This window comes from Somniosus microcephalus, chromosome 2 (assembly GCF_052327205.1).
Source record: "Somniosus microcephalus isolate GS21.2 chromosome 2, FLI_Smic_1.0, whole genome shotgun sequence".
Lineage (NCBI taxonomy): Eukaryota > Metazoa > Chordata > Chondrichthyes > Squaliformes > Somniosidae > Somniosus > Somniosus microcephalus.
Window position 1 is genome coordinate 361,850,109 of NC_140988.1, and position 21,768 is coordinate 361,871,876.

The 21,768-nt window shown below is 47.3% G+C and overlaps 1 protein-coding gene across 2 annotated transcripts in view; it reads right to left on the bottom strand.

Moving 5' to 3' along the window:
• The window catches only part of LOC147123730 (histone-lysine N-methyltransferase Smyd1-like), a 110,799-nt gene that overhangs the window by 66,770 nt on the left and 22,261 nt on the right, over positions 1-21,768 (bottom strand). For both annotated transcript variants that reach the window (XM_085975552.1, XM_085975551.1), the window contains exon 2: positions 8,272-8,448. In XM_085975552.1, the coding sequence (XP_085831678.1) occupies positions 8,272-8,448 (177 nt within the window). The remainder of the gene's footprint in view (positions 1-8,271; positions 8,449-21,768) is intronic.

Sequence of the window (21,768 nt, forward strand, 5' to 3'; positions counted from 1 at the left end):
AAATAAATTTCACACTAGGAACAACCAAAATTGAACAAACCACTAGCTACACATACTTGGGCTTAAAAATCAGTTCTACGGGAAATTTCAAACTGGCTGTGAATGAACTGAAAGAGAAAGCAAGAAGGGCTTTCTATGCCATTAAAAAATCAATCCAAATAGAAATCCCAATTAGCATTTGGCTCAAAATTTTCAAATCAGTAATTGAACCAATTGCACTCTATGGCAGTGAGGTGTGGGGACCGCTAACACAACAAGAATTTGCAAAATGGGACAAACACTCAATTGAGATCCTACATGCAGAATTCTGTAAAAGTATCCTCCGGACTCAAAGGAAAACCGTAAACAATGCATGCAGGGCAGAACTAGGCCAATATCCATTAATAATCACTATCCAAAAAAGAGCCACCAAATTCTGGAAACACCTAGAAATGAGCAACCCCCAATGCTATCATTACGAAGCCATGAAATGCCAAGAGAGGACCATAAAGAAAAATACCCTCAGTAAACTAGTCCTGGGACTCAGTGAAGTAACTACTAACACTACTAACAATAACCAGCCCCAGGACAGTGACAGCGTAACACAAAGAATTCGACCCAACACAATCGTCGCCAAGCAAAAGGAAAAATATCTGTCATATTGGGCAGAAACAACAAAAACCCAAAGCAAACTCAATTGCTACTTGGCCTTAAACAGACAATACAACATTCAGAGCAGCGGGAGCAGCGGAGGAGGAGCCGGGTACAAATACCGGCGACCAGCGAGGCCCGAGAGCACTCGGAGCAGCGGGAGCAGCGGAGGAGGAGTCGGGTACAAAAACCGGCGACTATCGAGGCCCGAGAGCACTCGGAGCAGCGGGAGCAGTGGAGGAGGAGCCGGGTATAAAAACTGGCGACCAGCGAGGCCCGAGAGCACTCGGAGCAGCGGGAGCAGCGGAGGAGGAGCCGGGTACAAATACCGGCGACCAGCGAGGCCCGAGAGCACTCGGAGCAGCGGGAGCAGCGGAGGAGGAGCCGGGTACAAATACCAGCGACCAGCGAGGCCCGAGAGCACTCGGAGCAGCGGGAGCAGCAGAGGAGGAGCCGGGTACAAATACCGGCGACCAGCGAGGCTTACCAGCTCAGCAGCAGGGAGAGAGGTAAAAAGAAATCAGTGTGTGACGTCATCAGGGAGCAGGTAAGTGATTGGTTGGTGAGTATTTCTCTTTTTTAAACTTTAACTCTGTAGTTTATAGTTACTAGGGTCTTTTCTGGTGTAGCAGGTACTGTTGGTAGACTATACAAGCGCCTTAGAGATATCTTTAATTGGTGATAGTAAATTAATTTAAATTAATTAATAAAGGGTAAGTCATGCCAGGAGAGCCCAGCCCCATGATGTGCTCCTCCTGCTCCATGTGGGAATTCAGGGACACTGCCCCTGGTGACTACGTGTGCAGGAAATGCATCCATCTGCAGCTACTAGCAGACCGCATTGAGGAGCTGGAGCTGCAGGTGGATGGGTTGTGGAGCATTCACGATGCTGAGAAGTTCGTGGATAGCACATTTAGTGAGTTGGTCACACCGCAGGGAAGGGCTGCACAGGAAGAAAGGAAAGGGGTGACCATCAAGCGGAGCAATAGAAGTAGGCAGGTAGTGCAGAAAACCCCTGTGACCATTCCCCTCTCAAACAAGTATACCGCTTTGGATACTGTTGGGGGGGAGGACTCACCAGGGGAAGGCAGCAGCAGCCAGCTTCCTGGCACTGGGGGTGCTCCTGCTGCCCAGGAAGGGAGGAAAAAGAGTGGGAGAGCAATAGTGGTAGGGGATTCTATAGTAAGGGGAACAGATAGGCATTTCTGTGGCCGTACACGTGAATCCAGGATGGCTTGTTGCCTCCCTGGTGCCAGGGTCAAGGATGTCACTGAGCGGCTGCAGGGCATTCTAGAGGGGGAGGGTGAACAGCCAGAGGTCGTGGTCCACATTGGTACCAACGACATAGGTAAAAAGAGGGATGAGGTCCTGCAGCAAGAATTTAGGGAGCTAGGGGCAAGATTAAGGAGCAGGACCTCAAAGGTTGTAATCTCTGGATTACTCCCGGTGCCACGTGCTAGTGAGTATAGGAATGGGAGGATAGAACAGATGAATGCGTGGCTAAAGGGATGGTGCAGGAGGGAGGGCTTTAGTTTCCTGGATCACTGGGTCTGCTTCTGGGACAGGTGGGACTTGTACAAGTCGGACGGTTTACACCTGAACCAGAGGGGAACCAATATCCTTGCGGGGAGGTTTGCTAGCACTGCTGGGGGGGGTTTAAACTAACTCGGCAGGGGGATGGGATACAGAGTGGAGCTATAGTAGGGGGTGATGTACAGCCAAATACGGAGGAAAAAACAAGTCAGCAGGGAAGGCAGAGCAAAGATGTGAAGGCAAAAGGGAATATGGCAGGGCTGGAAGGCATTTATTTTAATGCAAGGAGTCTTGCAAATAAGGTGGATGAACTGAAGTTGTTGTTGAACACATGGGAGTACGATATTGTTGCTATCACGGAGACATGGTTGAGGGAGGGTCAGGACTGGCAGCTGAATATTCCGGTGTATAGAATCTTCAGGCGAGGCAGAGGGGGGTGTAAAAGGGGAGGGGGTGTTGCAATATTAATTAAGGAGTCAATTACTGCTGTAAGGAGGGATGATATATTAGCGGGTTCCTCTAATGAGGCCATATGGGTAGAACTTAAAAACAAAAAGGGGTCAAGCACTTTGCTGGGAATGTACTATAGGCCCCCAAACAGTCAGGGGAAGATAGAGGAACAGATATGTAGGCAAATCTCAGAAAAGTGTGAAAATAATAGGGTAATAATAGTGGGGGATTTCAACTTCCCCAATATAAATTGGGATAGTCAGAGTGTGAAAGGCTTAGAGGGTGCAGAATTCTTAAAGTGCATCCAGGAGAGCTTTTTGAGCCAACATGTAGAAAGTCCTACAAGAGAGGGGGCGGTACTGGACCTCATTCTAGGGAATGTAGCCGGGCAGGTGGTGGAAGTGTCTGTAGGAGAGCATTTTGGTGATAGTGACCATAATTCGGTGAGATTTAAGGTGGTCATGGAAAAAGACAAAGACGGCCCGGAAATAAGGGTTCTAAATTGGGGGAAGGCCGATTTTAATAAGATAAGGCAGGATCTGGCCAAAGTGGACTGGGAGCAGCTACTTATAGGAAAATCCACATCAAAACAGTGGGAGGCTTTCAGAAGGGAAATAGAGAGAGTACAACACCAACATGTTCCTGTAAAGGTCAAGGGTGGGACCAACAAGCAAAGGGAACCTTGGATGACAAGGGATATACAAAAATGCATTAGGAAAAAAAGGGGGGCTTTTGGCAGTTACAAAAGACAAAAGACGGAGGAAGCCCTAGAGGAGTATAAAAGGTGCAGAAGCATACTTAAAAAGGAAATTAGGAGGGCGAGGAGGGGCCATGAAATAACACTGGCGAGCAGAATAAAGGAAAATCCTAAGATGTTTTATAAGTATATTAAGGGCAAGAGGATAACCAGGGAAAGGGTAGGGCCCATTAGGGACCAAAGTGGCAAGCTGTGTGTAGAGCCAGATAAAGTAGGTGGGGTTTTAAATGAATTTTTTGCCTCTGTGTTCACTATGGAGAAAGACGATGCAGACATAGAAGTCGGGCAAGGGGACTGTGACATACTTGAACATATTAGCATCGAGAGGGAGGAGGTACTAGCGGTTTTAGCAGGCCAAAAAGTGGATAAATCCCCAGGCCCGGACGAGATGTATCCCAGGCTGTTGTGTGAGGCAAAGGAGGAGATTGCAGGGGCTCTGACACAAATTTTCAGAACCTCTCTGGCCACAGCGGATGTACCAGAGGACTGGAGAACAGCTAACGTAGTACCATTATTCAAGAAGGGTAGCAGGGATAAACCAGGGAATTACAGGCCAGTGAGCCTAACATCTGTGGTAGGGAAATTATTGGAAAAGATTCTGAGGGACAAAATTAGTCTCCACTTGGAGAGGCAAGGATTAATCCGGGATAGTCAGCATGGCTTTGTCAAGGGTAAATCATGTCTGACCAATCTGATTGAATTTTTCGAGGGGGTGACTAGGTGTGTGGATGAGGGAAATGCTGTGGATGTGGTTTACATGGACTTCAGTAAAGCTTTTGACAAAGTCCCGCATAGGAGACTGGTCAAGAAGGTAAGAGCCCATGGGATCCAGGGGGCCTTGGCGCGTTGGATCCTAAACTGGCTGAGTGGCAGGAGGCAGAGGGTGATGGTCGAAGGTTGCTTTTGTGACTGGAAGCCTGTGTCCAGTGGGGTACCTCAGGGATCGGTGCTGGGTCCCTTGCTGTTTGTGATCTACATTAATGATTTGGATGAGAATGTAAAGGGTATGATCAGTAAGTTCGCGGATGACACGAAAATTGGTGGGGTGGTAAATTGCGAGGAGGAAAGCCTCAGGCTACAGGATGATATTAACGGGTTGGTCAGATGGGCGGAAAAGTGGCAAATGGAATTTAACCCTGAAAAGTGCGAGGTGATGCATTTTGGACGGACAAATAAGGCAAGGGAATACACAATGAGTGGTAGGACCCTAGGAAGTACAGAGGGTCAGAGGGACCTTGGTGTACATGTACATAGATCCCTGAAGGCAGCGGAACAGGTAGATAAGGTGGTTAAAAAGGCATATGGGATACTTGCCTTCATTAGCAGAGGCATAGAATATAAGAGCAGGGAGGTTATGATGGAGCTGTACAAAACGCTGGTGAGGCCACAGCTGGAGTACTGTGTGCAGTTCTGGTCGCCTCACTATAGGAAGGATGTGATTGCTTTGGAGAGGGTGCAGAGAAGATTCACCAGGATGTTACCTGGGATGGAGCGCCTCAGCTATGAAGAAAGACTAAACAGGCTGGGGTTGTTTTCCTTGGAGCAAAGGAGGCTGAGGGGGGACCTGATTGAGGTGTACAAAATGATGAGCGGCATAGATAGGGTAGATAAAGAGGAACTTTTCCCCTTAGTAGGGGGGTCAATAACAAAGGGGCATAGATTCAGGGTAAGGGGCAGGAGATTTAGAGGGGATTTGAGGAGGAACTTTTTCACCCAGAGGGTGGTTGGAAGCTGGAACTCACTGCCTGAAAGGGTGGTAGAGGCAGGAACCCTCACAACATTCAAGAAGCATTTGGATGGGCACTTGAAATGCCATTGCATACAAGGCTATGGACCAAATGCTGGAAAATGGGATTAGACTGGACAGGGATTGATGGACGGCGCAGACACGATGGGCCGAAGGGCCTTTTTCTGCGCTGTAAAAACTCTATGACTCTATAACATGGCTGATTACCTGACCATGGTAAAGGATAGCAAACTGAGAAAAACCTTGACAATGTACAGACTTAGTGAACATAGCCTGGCGATCGAAAAAGGTAGACACAGGCAGACCCGGCTACCAAGAGAGGACAGGATATGCTCTCACTGCAGTCAGGGAGTGGTGGAGACTTCCTCACAGCTTGTAGAAAATATCAGGGCATAAGGGAGAATTTCTACCCAAAATTCACAAAAATATGCCCGGAATTCAGAAAATTGAATGACGACCAAAAACTTCCATACCTACTAGGGGAAGAGAGAAATTGTGTAACACTAGCGGCACACTATGTTACAGCTTGCCATAAACAGAGGGACAACCACTAAATATAAGAAAAGAGTATATATAAATTATATGAAAGTATATTTATACACTCAGGGATATATCTGTTTATACACTGTATGGATAGATCTGTATTTTTGTGTACAAACATGAATGTTTTTCGATGCTTTGGCAACATAAGATGTAACTTGTCATGCCAATAAAGCGATTTGAATTGAATTGAATTGAAAATTGAAAGGATGTTGGCAATCTTTTTAATAGCAGTGACGTCACGACTGGCTCTACTGCACAGCTACCCTCTTTGTGTGAGCTGGTACCACCTTTTTTTTAATTTATCCATTTACAGGATGTGGGCATCGCTGGCAAGGCCGGCATTTATTGCACATAATTGCCCTTGAGAAGGTGGCGGTGAGCCATCTTCTTGAACTGCCCGCTCAGAGGGCGGTGAATCTTTGGAATTCTCTACCCCAGAGGGCAGTGGCGGCTCAATCGTTGAGTATATTCAAGACGAGGAATTTAACCCTGAAAAGTGTGAGGTGATGCATTTTGGGAGGACTAACAAGGCAAGGAAATACATAATGAATGGTAGGACCCTAGGAAGGACAGAGGATCAGAGGGACCTTGGTGTGCATGTACATAGATCCCTGAAGGCATGCAGGACAGGTAGATAAGGTGATTAAGAAAGCATATGGGATACTTGCCTTCATTAGCCGAGGCATAGAATATAAGAGCAGGGAAGTTATGATGGAGCTGTACAAAACACTAGTTAGGCCACAGCTGGAATACTGTGTGCAGTTCTGGTCGCCACACTATAGGAAGGATGTGATTGCATTGGAGAGTGTGCAGAGGAGATTCACCAGGATGTTACCTGGGCTGGAGCGCTTCAGCTATGAAGAGAGACTGGGCAGGCTGGGGTTGTTTTCCTTAGAGCAGAGAAGGCTGAGGGGGGACCTGATTGAGGTGTACAAAATTATGAGGGGCATAGATAGGGTAGATAGAAAGGAACTTTTCCCTTAGTAGATGGGTCAATAACCAGGGGGCATAGTTTCAAGGTAAGGGGCAGGAGGTTTAGAGGGGATTTGAGGAAAAACTTTTTCACCCAGAGGGTGGTTGGAATTTGGAACTCACTGCCTGAAAGGGTGGTAGAGGCAGGAACCCTCACAACATTCAAGAAGCATTTAGATGAGCACTTGAAACGCCATAGCATACAAGGCTACGGACCAAGTGCTGGAAAATGGGATTAGAATAGACAGGGCTTGATGGCTGGCGCAGACACGATGGGCCGAAGGGCCTCTTTCTGTGCTGTATAACTCTATGACTTTATGACAGAAATTGATAGATTTGTGGATATTAAGGGAATCAAGGGATATGGGGATAGTGCAGGATTGTGGAGATGAGGTAGAAGATCAGCCATGATCTTATTGAATGGCGGAGCAGGCTCGAGATGCCGAATGGCCTACTCCTGCTCCTATTTCTTATATTCTTATCTTCATCCCTCCATTGTACTGCAGCTCTTGCATCACGTTATAATAACCCAAAAAACTGCCAGATAACTAGGCCATAAATCCTCAGTTATTCTGATAGGTGAGGATACCTTCATACTGAGGCAGAAGATTCCCGCCTCACTCTTACTCCCGCCTCACCCCTCTATGGTCCCGCCACCTGCCAGGGATTGAAAAATGGATCAGGTTTATTCACCACCCTCTACAAGTTCCTAGAAGCTAAAGAATGGCATTCACAGTGGATGGAAAGATGGCTGGATCTATAAGGGTGCCCTTCTGGAACTGTCAGGGGAGGGGGGGCGGCAAAATACGTCAATGTTCATTTCTCCCAAGACGTGAGGCCAATATAAGATTAGTTGCTCTCATAAGTTTTCATATCACTGCTGGGAATTTGGTGGGAATTTAAGAAGTTGAGTTCCAAAATATAGCCATCACAGTAGCACGAAACAGGCTCATAGTGATTAGGCAGAATCTCGTTTTACACTGCGATCGAGTTCATTTTTCTATGTTTTCAATGGAAAAGTAATTCGAGTATTGTGCAAAGCAGGGATGCTGTTTCACTCCGAGTCCGTTTCACGTTACCGGTGAAGACAATTTCCATCCCCGGCCCCCACCCCCCTCGGGTTTTTGATATGAACATATAAAAGGCCAGGAAAAAAAAATCATCTGGTGCTTCCACCTTGCCCCATTTACACAGTGCACCATCAACCCACTCACGCAACCTCCTGGGAGTGGCAAAATAAATAAAAAAACAGAGGAGCAAAATCACGGCCAGCTTAGGGAAAACCCTGGGAAGTTCCTTTCCAACCATCTAAGGCAATCAAGCAAGCTCCGGGAGACAGTGGTATCTCATAAGTCTCACTATCTGCAATTTATCCACTATAACTGAAAAGGTCCACCTCTCTCAGGGATTTGGCCAGCTCTGTTTATAGGGCCTGTTCCAGAGGGCGATCATTCTCTGTGAAAAGTAATACTTCCGAACAACTAAGCTAAGTCTCTGGCCATGTATTTTATGCATGTACTCATCCCTTCTTCCATCCCCATCCCTCTCAAATAACCCATCCAGTTTGCTTTATTAACTTTGTGCATTCAAGGAGTGGGTAGGTCCCGCAAAGTGACAAGGGGCAGCAGTTTGGACTCACCTGATGCTCTCACTGGGGGGCTTGCCGTAGCTCCTGATGGCGGCGCACTCGTTCTTGTGCTCCGTCCATGCTGCTCTCTGGCAGGTGCGGTCGCAGTAGTGGGCAAACTTGCACTGCCCGCAGCGCTGGAGTTTAGCTTGCTTCTTAAAACAGCTGTGGCACACTTGCTGCGTGAGGCTAGAATGAGGAAAAGAAAAGAAAAGCTCGTACTTAGATGGCAGCTTCTTGCGCCATTGAAACTGTGAGACGCTCAACACAGTGCATTACTTTAGAAGGTGGCAGGACAAGGGTGGTAAAAACATAACATAAGAACATAAGAAATAGAAGCAGGGGTAGGCCATTCGGCCCCTCGAGCCCGCTCTGCCATCCAATAAGATCATGGCTGATCTTCTACCTCAACTCTACTTTCCCGCCTGTTCCCCATATCCCTCGATTCACTTTCAAGCCCAACAAGTTGACACCAACAAGATTAATGTCACGGGGAACGAATGGCCCGCAATATTGCTCTTTGCACTGATGGATGGCCATTCATTTCCCAGGTGCGACAGAGAGGAAAAGGAAGCAGAGATTCATCATCTCAGGTTTCCGCCCCATTTCTGTTATCTCAGGATTTTCAGGCCTTCCCCAAAATGGTTGTACCTGAGCCCGTGTCTGCAGTAGCAGTGCAGCTCCAACAAGGCTCAAGAAGCTCGACACCATTCAGGACAAAGCAGCCTGCTTGATTGGCAGCCCATCCACCACCTTAAACATCCACTCCCTCCATCACCGGCGTACCGTGGCTGCAGTGTGCACCATCTACACTGCAGCAACTCGCCAAGGCTTCTTCGGCAGCGCCTCCCAAACCCACGGCTTCTTCCACCTAGAAGGACAAGGGCAGCAGGCGCATGGGAACACCACCACCTGCAAGTTCCCCTCCAAGTCATACACCATCCTGACTTGGATATATATTGCCGATCCTTCATCGGCGCTGGGTGAAAATCCTGGAACTCCTTCCAATGTTCCCTCTAATTTTTTTTGTACTGAGCGGGCCATGAACTCCTTTGAGTGCGACCTTTTCATCCGTGGGCAAGTTTTACAACAACAACTTCTACAACAACAACAGTAACAGCAACCACTTAAAAGCATATATACAGTAATGCCATATTGCCACACCACTGTTTCAAATCATGACACAATCAGATAAGGTTCGATACAGGTTTAACATAACTTCTCTGCTTTTGAATTCTGCTTTATTTGTACTTTTATGACTCTTTTAACCTGTGTTGCTACTTTTTAATGATTTGTGAATCTAAATCCCTGGATCCCTTTGCACCTCTACCCCATTAGAATCTTATTTTCCAAGGAGTAGGTCGCCTCCTTATTCTTCCTACCAAAATGCACCACCTCACACTTACCTATATTGAAATTCATTTGTCATTTACATGCCCATTCTGCAAGGTTGTTTATGGTAGAATTAATTAAAAGCTTTTAGTTTGTCATGTACAAACTCTATTTTTTTTTAATTACTTGTCAGAAATGACTGGGATATAAAAGAACTGCATAATAATGCATTAACTCTTCAGAAACGTCACTTGGTTACACGGTTATGCATCAACAAACAATCCAAAAGCCCAAGGTGAGCTGAAAGAGGCATATCTATTTGTGCAACTAGTATTAATTTTAAAGTTTCAACGTATTAGCCCATCCCTCATGTCACTATAGCAGTGGCTGCACAAGCAGCAGGAGCAGCTTTCCTATGGCGCTGACGTGCTGTACGTCCACACAAGTGATCAGAATATTAATCACAATGCAGCCAGACAACCAACAAATATAAAGTGCTGTAGTTCTTTAGCTCACAGTATTAAAAAGAATTGAACAATTGAACAAGAACGAGTACCCGTATTTCCAACTTCAATCACTTCCATTAATAAACGTGGTCTTCTTGAACCAGCACACCCCCCCATGTAACATGTCAGAAATGCAGCACTTCTTCACAAGTGCAGAAAAACACACACACAATTTGCATCACCGAATGAAAAACAAAAAGCAGGAAAAGCTATGATTTAACAGAAATAAACATTCATCTTTCTTCCAGGACAGGCGAACCAATCAGACTGACTTGGAAATGTTTATTAATATGGTGACGTAAAGATGATAATTTACGAATTTCGCTTCTAATATTTTTCTCCCAAACATTCTCCACAATATTAATCCCTGCTCTTATCACGAAAAGTGTTGAATTATTTTAGGTATTGCGCAATTAAATAGCGGGAAATAAACCTCATTGTACTCTCAATTTTTAATCTCCTATTTCAAACATTTATACCAAATCGAAATTGTACATTATCAGTTTAATCGAAGTATTTTCTGTGTCTTTCTCAATAACAAAGAGTGGTTTCTTCTAAAGTAGCTTCCTGCAATTTTTATACATCATTGCATAACTCTTGTTTCTATTAACACTCCACTAAACGTTTAAGAGGAAATCTCTATTTACATTATTCCTGGGACTCCCTCCCTAACAGCACTGTGGGAGTACCTTCACCACACGGACTGCAGCGGTTCAAGAAGGCGGGCTCAGCACCACCTTCTCGAGGACAATTAGGGATGGGCAATAAATGCTGGCCTTGCCAGCGACGGCCACATCCCATAAACGAATAAAAAAAAAGATGCAGGTGAAGCTGTTGCCATGGAAATGAAGCAAGAGGTGGCATTCCTGGCCCTCCTTCCTTGCCTTCTTCTTCATTGAGGGTGCCTTATGCCCGGCACTCCCTCAAGATTGGAGAGCCCGAGGAGGTCAGACAGCAAGAAAAGGGGGAGGCCAGAATGGTAGTTATAACCTCCTCCCCTCTGATCCTCGGACCCGGAAGCTTCTCAGGCATGTGGCTCATGCCCCCTTTCCCGGTCGGTTGCAAGGCCCTACTCGGGGGCGGGGTGGGGGAGGGGGCGGGGAGCCTCAGCCAAGCTAATGACCTGACCCATCAAATTCAGGTGTCTGAGTCCCAGTCAGGCAGCGGATACTGAGCAAAGGCAGGACAATGGAGTTGAGGTGTGTGGTAAACCACTTTTGTCGTTCACTATCGTTACACTATAGTTATCACTGTTATATCGTTATCACTGTTCACACTGTTGTATCACTATACGAGGTCGCCTCTTGTCACGCTGTTATACCTGGGCTGAACACTGCTGACTCCGCCCATGGCTCCACCTACCTGCCCAGGTATAAAGGTGGTCGACTGGCTGGTATTCCTCCTTGTTGGATCCGATCACCCACGAGGGTGGGCTCTGTTATTTAGCCAATAAAATTGATATACCTATCAAGGTGCAGATCAGCCACAATCTAATTGAATGTCGGAGCAGGCCGAGGGGCTAAATGGCCTACTCCTGTTTCTAATGTTACGACGTTACTATGCTTGTCCTGCACCTGGGAAAAGAGGGGGGAGGGATGGAAGCGACAAATATTGGGGCCAAAATGGGTACACTGAAAAATAGTGGCAGTGAGATAATATCGAATATACCAGAATAATAGCTAGTCAGCCATTGAACTTTGCCAGAGATAAGTGAATTATTAAGGTCATGCCTTGTGCTGCAGGACATTTCTGAGAGAAATAGTAGAGCACTCTATAAATGTAGCTCTTTATGTATTTGCATCTTGTATTAAAAGTTAACAGTTCAAAACGGATTAAGTAATAGAACCTTGAAAGGTTCAGATGATAAAGGCAGAATGTACCTGAGTCATACTGACCAAAACTTCTTAAGGCCCGTAACTGGTCTGTGCTGTGTTAACTGATTTTAGCCAGGACTGCAGTGGCGGTAGCACAATTGGCTTCCGCACCCCTGGAGGGGAAGAAAATCAGCCAAAGTTCCCGCTCCTGATTGCGAAAGTGCAAGTATGCCCTTTCACCTCCTCGCTTCCCACTGTCCAGGGCCCCAAACACTCCTTCCAGGTGAAACAGCGATTTACTTGTACTTCTTTCAATTTAGTACACTGTATTCGCTGCTCACGATGCGATCTCCTCTATACTGGGGGGTGACCAAACGCAGATTGGGTGACCGCTGTGCGGAACACCTCCATTCAGTCCGCATGTGTGACCCCGAGCTTCCGGCCACTTGCCACTTTAACTCTCCGTCCCACTTCCATTCCAACCTCCGCCTCCTACACTGTTCCAATGGAGCTCAACGCAAGCTCGAGGAACAGCACCTCATCTTTCCATTAGGCACTTTACAGCCTCCTGGACTCGACATTGAGTTCAACTGAGCTTCAGATCATAACCACTGCTTCCAATTATTCCCGAGCCTGGGCCTGGATTCCTACCCCTGACAGTCTGACTCGCGTTCAAACTGTCAACTCAAGAGTCACGCCACACTTCAGTGAGGTTCAAGAATAGTCGGCAGTAGATCAGCTTTTCTAACCAAGAATATTCCAGAGTCTTGAAATATCTTTATCAATCCAAGTTATTTAAAAAGCCTCAACTTCCACTTTGATCTCTTTAAAGTTTTGACCTGTCAAAATTCCACTGACTTTAGTGCTTATGTCTGCTTGAAAGTTCAAACAGTTAGATTACACTACCAGCTGTTTGTAACGTTCCCTGGAGGCTCCCATGCTGACTACCTAAACCTTTTGTTGTTGCTGCACTGATACAATGACAACAACTTGTATTTACATAGCACCTTTGGCATAGTAAAACGTCAAAGAGGTGGGTTTTAAGGAGCGTTTTAAAAGGAGGAAAGAGAGGCGGAGCGGTTTAGGGAGGGAATCACAGAGCGAGTCAATTCGCAGGCCCTGGTGAACCACGAGAGAGAGGAGCACGTGGTTCAATGGGTCGGCTACAACGTGGCGCTCAAAGAGACCCTTTTCTGGAAATGGTTCTCCGAGATGTTGTATATAAGCACTTTGAAAAGGCATTGGATAAAGTACCTTGTGCAAGCCTATGATTCTCCAAAGCATTTAACTGCCTTTTAATTATTTCCAGACATTTGCCTTCGGCTGCCCAGGCCCTAAGGTCTGTAGTTTCCTCCCTAAAGCTTGCCGCCTCTCCACCACTCTCTCCTCCTTTAGGACAGTCCTTGCAACCTACCTCTTCGACCAAGCTTTGGATCACATGCCGTAATGTCGCCTTTTTTGTCTCAGTGTCAAGCTTTTTGTAAATTTTTGACTGACATCCTGTGAACTGCGCTGCGAAGTTTTACAACGTTAAAGGCGCTATATAAATGCAAGTTGTTGTTAACATTATATCTCTTTTTTTTTTAGCCTTGAATGAGCAAAAACAACTGGATTTCAATGTCCCCCTTAATTTTTTTTGGGTGGGCGGACGCTTTAAGAGGCTGCGCGGCCCGTTCAAAGATTCAAAGCGTGCGCGAAATTTCAACAACAACAACTTATATTTATATAGCGCCTTTAACGTAATAAAAAGTTCCAAAGCGCTTCACAGGTGTGTTATCAAAGAAAAACAAAATTTGACACCGAGCCATATAAGGAGATGTATGGGCAGATAGCCAAAAGCTTGGTCGAAGAGGTAGGTTTTAAGGAGAGTCTTAAAGGAGAAAAGAGAGGTGGAGAGGCGGAGAGGTTTACAGAGGGAATTCCAGAGCGTAGGGCCCAGGCAGCTGAAGGCACGGCCGCCAATGGTGGAGCATTTAAAATTGGGGATGTTCTAAAGTCCAGAATAGGTGAAGCGGATTGGAAACTTTTCACACTGCGCAGCCTAGAGAGAACGTCACTGGATTTCTGCCCACATAAGAACATAAGACGTAGCAGCAGGAGTAGGTCATTCGGCCCCTCGAGCCTGCTCCACCATTCAATAAGATCATGGCTGATCTGATCTTGGCCTCAACTCCACTTCCCTGCCCGCTCCCCATAACCCTTGACTCCCTTACCATTCAAAAATCTGTCTATCTCCACCTTCAATATATTCAATGACCCAGCCTCCACAGCTCTCTGGGGAAGAGAATTCCAAAGATTCACGACCCTCTGAGAGAAGAAAATCCTCCTCATCTCCGTTTTAAATGGGCGACCCCTTATTCTGAAATTATGCCCCCTAGTTCTAGATTCCCCCACTAGGGGAAACATCCTCTCTGCATCTACCCTGTCAAGCCCCTTCAGAATCTTATATGTTTCAATAAGATCCCCTCTCATTCTTCTAAACTCCAATGAGTATAGGCCCAACCTGCTCAACCTTTCCTCATAAGACAACCCCTTCATCTCCGGAATCAACCTCGTGAACCTTCTCTGAACTTCCTCCAATGCAAGTATATACCTCCTTAAATGAGGAAACCAAAACTGCATGCAGTACTCCAGGTGTGGTCTCACCAGAGCCCTGTACATTTATAACAGGACTTCCCTACTTTTATACTCCGTTCCCTTTGCAATAAAGACCAACACTCCATTTGCCTTCCTAATGACTTGCTGTACCTGCATGTCCTCTCCAACTGGAGAAGGAGAAGAGCACGCAACATTTTGCCTCCCACCCTCGCTCAACCACCTCACTACTGAACAGGCCAAGAACTGAGGTCCAGGGTCTCATGGAGCAGCAAATCCTCTGCAAGCTACGTGTGTGCCCCAGGCTGTAATATAAGCACTGATGATGGTTTAAGCAGTGACACATTCCCTAGCGCAACCTTTGTTATCTGTCTCCTTCCAGCTTTTATCCATCAGCCAGTGTCAACTGCACAAGAAAGAGAATTTCACACCAGCCACACACTGCTGCTTGCTGAGTGATGTGGGTCTGACTTGTCTCTATATATGGAGACAGACTGGCAGACAAGTAGACGTTGTTCATTTTTAGCAAGGGAATGCACAGTTGTGTCTAATGGACCCTTACTAGAGATTCCACAGGCACCAACAGGCGGATTCACTTAGTATTTTCATTTTGATTCGAAAGAGGACATTTGATGAAGCTTCATAGAAACATAGAAGATAGGAGCAGGAGTAGGCCATTCGGCCCCTCGAGCCTGCTCCGCCATTCAATGAGATCATGGCTGATCATCCAAATTCAGTACCCTGTCCCTGCTTTCTCCCCATATCCCTTGATCCCTTTAGCCTTAAGAAATATATCCACTCCTTCTTAAATATATTTAATGAATTGGCCTCCACTGCCTTCTGTGGTAGAGAATTCCACAGGTTCACCACTCTCTGGGTGAAGAAATTCCTCCTCATCTCAGTCCTAAATGGCTTACCCCTGATCCTTAGACTGTGACCCCTGGTTCTGGACTCCCTGGCCATCGGGAACATCCTTCCTGCATCTAGTCTGTCTAGTCCTGTTAGAATTTTATGTTTCATTCTTCTAAACTCTAGCGAGTATAAGCCCAATCGACCCAATCTCTCCTCATACGTCTTTCCTGCCATCCCAGGTATCAGTCTGGTGAATCTTCGCTGAACTCCTTCCATGGCAAGAACATCCTTCCTCAGATAAGGCAACCAAAACTGCACACAATACTGAAGGTGTGGTCTCACCAAGGCCCTGTACAACTGCAGCAAGATATCCTTGTTCCTGTACTCAAACCCTCTCGCTACGAAGGCCAACATACCATTTGCCTTCTTCACAACAACAGCAACTTGCATTTATATAGCACCTTTAACAAAGTCAAATGTCGCAAGGCGCTTCACAGGAGCGATTATCAGAGAAAAATTGGCACCAAACCACATAAGGATATTATAGCAAAATACTGCGGATGCTGGAAATCTGAAATAACAACAGAAAATGCTGGAAAAACTCAGCAGGCCAGGCAGCATCCGTGGAGAGAGAAAGAGAGTCAACGTTTCGGGTCGAAACCCTTCTACAGAACCTGGAATTCTACAGGTTCTGTAGAAGGGTTTCAACCCGAAACGTTGACTCTATTTCTCTCTCCATGGATGTTGCCTGGCCTGCTGAGTTTTTCCAGCATTTTCTGTTGTTATTTCACATAAGGATATTTCCTTTCTCTTTCCACTATCATCCCTTCTGTTATTTAATTTCTCCTGCCTTCCACCCTATCATAAGAACATAAGAATTAGGAGCAGGAGCAGGCCATAAGGCCGCTCGAGTCTGCTCCGCCATTCAATAAGATCTTCAACCTCGTGGCTGATCTTTGACCTCAACTCCACTTTCCTGCTCTATCCCCATGTCCCTTAATTCCTCTGCAGTCCAAAAATCTATCGATCTCAGCCTTGAATATACTCAATGACCCAGCATCCACAGCCCTCTGGGGTAGAGAATTCCAAAGATTCACAACCCACTGAGTGAAGAAATTCCTCCTCATCTCAGTCTTAAAAGGCCGACCCCTTATCTTGAAACTATGGCCCCTAGTTCTAGACTCTCCACCCACAGACCTTCCATTTTGTTCTTTCCTCCCTCCCCCCCCTGTCTCTGCCTCTGGACTTGCTTAAAACCTGTTACATCTCTAACATTTTCCAGTTCTGACAAAAGGCCATCGACTTGAAACGTTTACTCTGTTTCTCTCTCCACAGATGCTGCCTGACCCGCTGAGCATTTCCAGCATTTTCTGTTTTTATATACGGCGATATTAGGACAGGTGACCAAAAGTTTGGTCAGAGGTAGGTTTATGGAGCATCTTAAAGGAGGAGAGAGAGAGGTGGAGAGCTGGAGAGGTTTAGGGAGGAAATTCCAGAGCTTAGTGCCTAGGCAGCTGAAGGCACGGCCACCAATGGTGAAGCGATGAAAATCAGGGATGCACAAGAGGGCAGAATTGGGGGAGCGCAGAGATCTCAGTGGGTTGCAGGGCTGGGGAGATAGGGAGGGCCAAGGCCATGGAGGGATTTGAAAACAAGGCTTGAGAATTTTAAATTACCATGTACACTACACTATTCATTATATATTATTTTTTTTTAAAAGGCTATTCTGGGTAGGCCCAGTCAAGGTACACTTCCTACACTTAGAGGTGATGGGGAAACATGTCTTGAGGCTTACAAATAAAGGTGTAGCTCTTCTAATAAGAATGGTGTGGAGATGCCGGAGTTGGACTGGGGTGGACAAATGTAAGAAGTCACACAACACCAGGTTATAGTCCAACAGCTTTATTTGAAATCACAAGCTTTCAGAGTGCTGCTCCTTCTTCAGGTGAAGTGGAGAAATGCATAAAGACACAGCTTATATAGTCAGAGAATAATGTCAGATGTTTACAGGTAATCTTTCACACTGCCATTTATCACACCTCGGCAGAGAGATAATCACAGCAATCAAAGGTGTGAATGGTGTCCCAGCAGGTCAGTCAGGAAAACATTACATCAAAGAACAATGAGGTGGGGTCACAAGGGGTCAAATGTTGCAGATGCTGGGGTCTGTATGAAAAACAAAAAAACAGACAAAAAACATTTTTTTTGCTGGAAATCACAGCAGGTCCGGCCGCATCTGTGCAGAGAGAACAAGCCAATGTCGACTCGAATCTGGATGACCCTGCGTCAGGTGGGGTTACATGTAGCGTGACATGAACCCAAGATCTCGGTTGAGGCCGTCCTCATGGGTGCGGAACTTGGTTATCAGTTTCTGCTCGACAATTTTGCATTGTCGTGTGTCTCAAAGGCCGCCTTGGAGAATGCTTACCCGAAGATCGGAGGCTGAATGTCCTTGACTGCTGAAGTGTTCCCCGACTGGGAGGGAACACTCCTGCCTGGTGATTGTTGCGCGGTGTCCGTTCATCCGTTGTCGCAGTGTCTGCATGGTCTCGCCGATGTACCATGCTCTGGGGCATCCTTTCCTGCAACGTATGAGGTAGACAACGTTGGCCGAGTCACATGAGTATGTACCATGTACCTGGTGGGTGGTGTCCTCACGTGTGATGATGGTATCTGTGTTGATGATCTGGCATGTCTTGCAGAGGTTGCTGTGGCAGGGTTGTGTGGTGTCGTGGTCGCTGTTCTCCTGAAAGCTGGGTAATTTGCTGCGAACAATGGTCTGTTTGAGGTTAGGCGGCTGTTTGAAAGCGAGTAGTGGAGGCATGGGGATGGCCTTAGCGAGGTGTTCGTCGTCATCGATGACATGTTGAAGGCTGCGAAGAACATGGCATAGTTTCTCCGCTCCGGGGAAGTACTGGACGACGAAGGGTACTCTGTTGGTTGTGTCCCGTGTTTGTCTTCTGAGGAGGTCTATGCGATTTTTCGCTGTGGCCCGTCGGAACTGTCGATCGACGAGTCGAGCGTCATATCCCATTCTTACAAGGGCGTCTTTCAGTGTCTGTAGGTGTCCATCGCGTTCCTCCTTGTCTGAGCAGATCCTGTGTATTCGCAGGGCTTGTCCATAGGGAATGGCTTCTTTAACGTGGTTAGGGTGGAAGCTGGAGAAGTGAAGCATCGTGAGGTTGTCCGTGGGCTTGCGGTAGAGTGAAGTGCTGAAGTGTCCGTCTTTGATGGAGATTCGTGTGTCCAAGAATGAAACCGATTCTGAGGAGTAGTCCATGGTGAGTTTGATAGTGGGATGGAACTTGTTGATGTTATCGTGTAGTCTTTTCAGTGATTCTTCGCCGTGGGTCCATAGGAAGAAAATGTCGTCGATGTATCTGGTGCATAGCGTTGGTTGGAGATCCTGTGCAGCGAAGAAGTCTTGCTCGAACTTGTGCATGAAGATGTTTGCGTATTGGGGTGCGAATTTGGTCCCCATGGCTGTTCCGTGTGTTTGGGTAAAAAACTGGTTGTCGAAGGTGAAGACATTGTGGTCAAGGATGAAGCGGATGAGTTGTAGGATGGTGTCTGGAGATTGGCTGTTGTTGGTGTTGAGTACTGAGGCTGTCGCAGCGATGCCGTCATCGTGGGGGATACTGGTGTAGAGTGCCGAGACGTCCATCGTGGCGAGGAGTGTTCCTGGTTCAACTGGTCCGTGGGTGCTGAGTTTCTGTAAGAAGTCTGTAGTGTCGCGACAGAAGCTGGGGGTTCCCTGTAAGATGGGTTTCAGGATGCCCTCGACATATCCAGAGAGGTTCTCACACAGGGTTCCGAAAGGACTACAGATCACGAACCCACTCAAGTCGACCTACAACACACACTACGCTGAGAGACTCTGCCGTCGTACCTCTCGCACACTCCTCAACCATCTCGTACACCAGCTCTACAGCAGACGCTGCAGCCTCAAAACCGAGATGGAGTCCATGTTCTCAGCCTGTGCTCAGGACGCAGCAGACCAGCTACGAGACACCGCCAAACAAACAAGGCAACGGAACTACGCTACCTACATGCACACCAAAACAGGAAGCTTGAGAAACTCGGTATCACCAGCAGCAGCAACCAAGCCTCCCCCGGTACCATGGTTGAAACCACAGGGAAATCCATCATCAACCTGTCCGACCACACCCTTCAACCAGACGAAATTGAAGTTCTCAGCCGAGGGCTCAATTTCTGCCCCACCACCAAAATGGACCCCATCGGTCTCACGGCAGACACAGAGGAATTCATCAGGAGAATGAGGCTCCGGGAATTCTTCCACAAATCCCAAGATGTCAGCAGCGAACCCAATGAGACAATCAATGATCCGGAACAGCAGACAGAGGGATCCGCAGTGCAGCAACCGAAGAAGTCAAATTGGACCCCTCCGGAGGGTCACTGCCCTAAGCTTGACATGTATGCTCAAGCTGTCAGGAGATGCAACAACGCCAGATTCATCAGCCGCACTCACAAGACAGTCCAGAATGTCACCCGAGCACAACACAACGCCATCCACGCTCTCAAGACCAACCGCAACATCATCATCAAACCAGCAGACAAAGGAGGCGCCATCGTCATACAGAACAGAACGGACTATTGCAAAGAAGTATACCGACAACTGGACAACCAGGAACACTACAGACAGTTACCCGCAGATCCGACCAAAGAACACACCCGCCAACTCAACAGACTGATCAAGACCTTTGATCCAGACCTTCAAAGCATCCTACACGCTCTCATCCCACGTACTCCCCACGTGGGAGACTTCTACTGCCTCCCAAAGATACACAAAGCCAACACACCCGGTCGTCCTATCGCATCAGGCAACGGAACCCTGTGTGAGAACCTCTCTGGATATGTCGAGGGCATCCTGAAACCCATCGTACAGGGAACCCCCAGCTTCTGTCGCGACACTACAGACTTCTTACAGAAACTCAGCACCCACGGACCAGTTGAATCAGGAACACTCCTCGCCACGATGGACGTCTCGGCACTCTACACCAGTATCCCCCACGATGACGGCATCGCTGCGACAGCCTCAGTACTCAACACCAACAACAGCCAATCTCCAGACGCCATCCTACAACTCATCCACTTCATCCTTGACCACAATGTCTTCACCTTCGACAACCAGTTCTTTACCCAAACACACGGAACAGCCATGGGGACCAAATTCGCACCCCAATACGCAAACATCTTCATGCACAAGTTCGAGCAAGACTTCTTCGCTGCACAGGATCTCCAACCAACGCTATACACCAGATACATCGACGACATTTTCTTCCTATGGACCCACGGCGAAGAATCACTGAAAAGACTACAGGATAACATCAACAAGTTCCATTCCACTATCAAACTCACCATGGACTACTCCTCAGAATCGGTTTCATTCTTGGACACACGAATCTCCATCAAAGACGGACACCTCAGCACTTCACTCTACCGCAAGCCCACGGACAACCTCACGATGCTTCACTTCTCCAGCTTCCACCCTAACCACATTAAAGAAACCATTCCCTATGGACAAGCCCTGCGAATACACAGGATCTGCTCAGACGAGGAGGAACGCGATGGACACCTACAGACACTGAAAGACGCCCTTGTAAGAATGGGATATGACGCTCAACTCGTCGATCGACAGTTCCGACGGGCCACAGCGAAAAATCGCATAGACCTCCTCAGAAGACAAACACGGGACACAACCAACAGAGTACCCTTCATCGTCCAGTACTTCCCCGGAGCGGAGAAACTATGCCATGTTCTTCGCAGCCTTCAACATGTCATCGATGACAACGAACACCTTGCTAAGGCCATCCCCACGCCTCCACTACTCGCTTTCAAACAGCCGCCTAACCTCAAACAGACCATTGTTCGCAGCAAATTACCCAGCTTTCAGGAGAACAGCGACCACGACACCACACAACCCTGCCACAGCAACCTCTGCAAGACATGCCAGATCATCAACACAGATGTCATCATCACACGTGAGGACACCACCCACCAGGTACATGGTACATACTCATGTGACTCGGCCAACGTTGTCTACCTCATACATTGCAGGAAAGGATGCCCCGGAGCATGGTACATCGGCGAGACCATGCAGACACTGCGACAACGGATGAACGGACACCGCGCAACAATCACCAGGCAGGAGTGTTCCCTTCCAGACGGGGAACACTTCAGCAGTCAAGGAGATTCAGCCTCCGATCTTCGGGTAAGCATTCTCCAAGGCGGCCTTCGAGACACACGACAACACAAAATCGTTGAGCAGAAACTGATAGCCAAGTTCCGCACCCATGAGGATGGCCTCAACCGAGATCTTGGGTTCATGTCATGCTACATGTAACCCCACCTGACGCAGGGTCATCCAGACTCGAGTCGACATTGGCTTG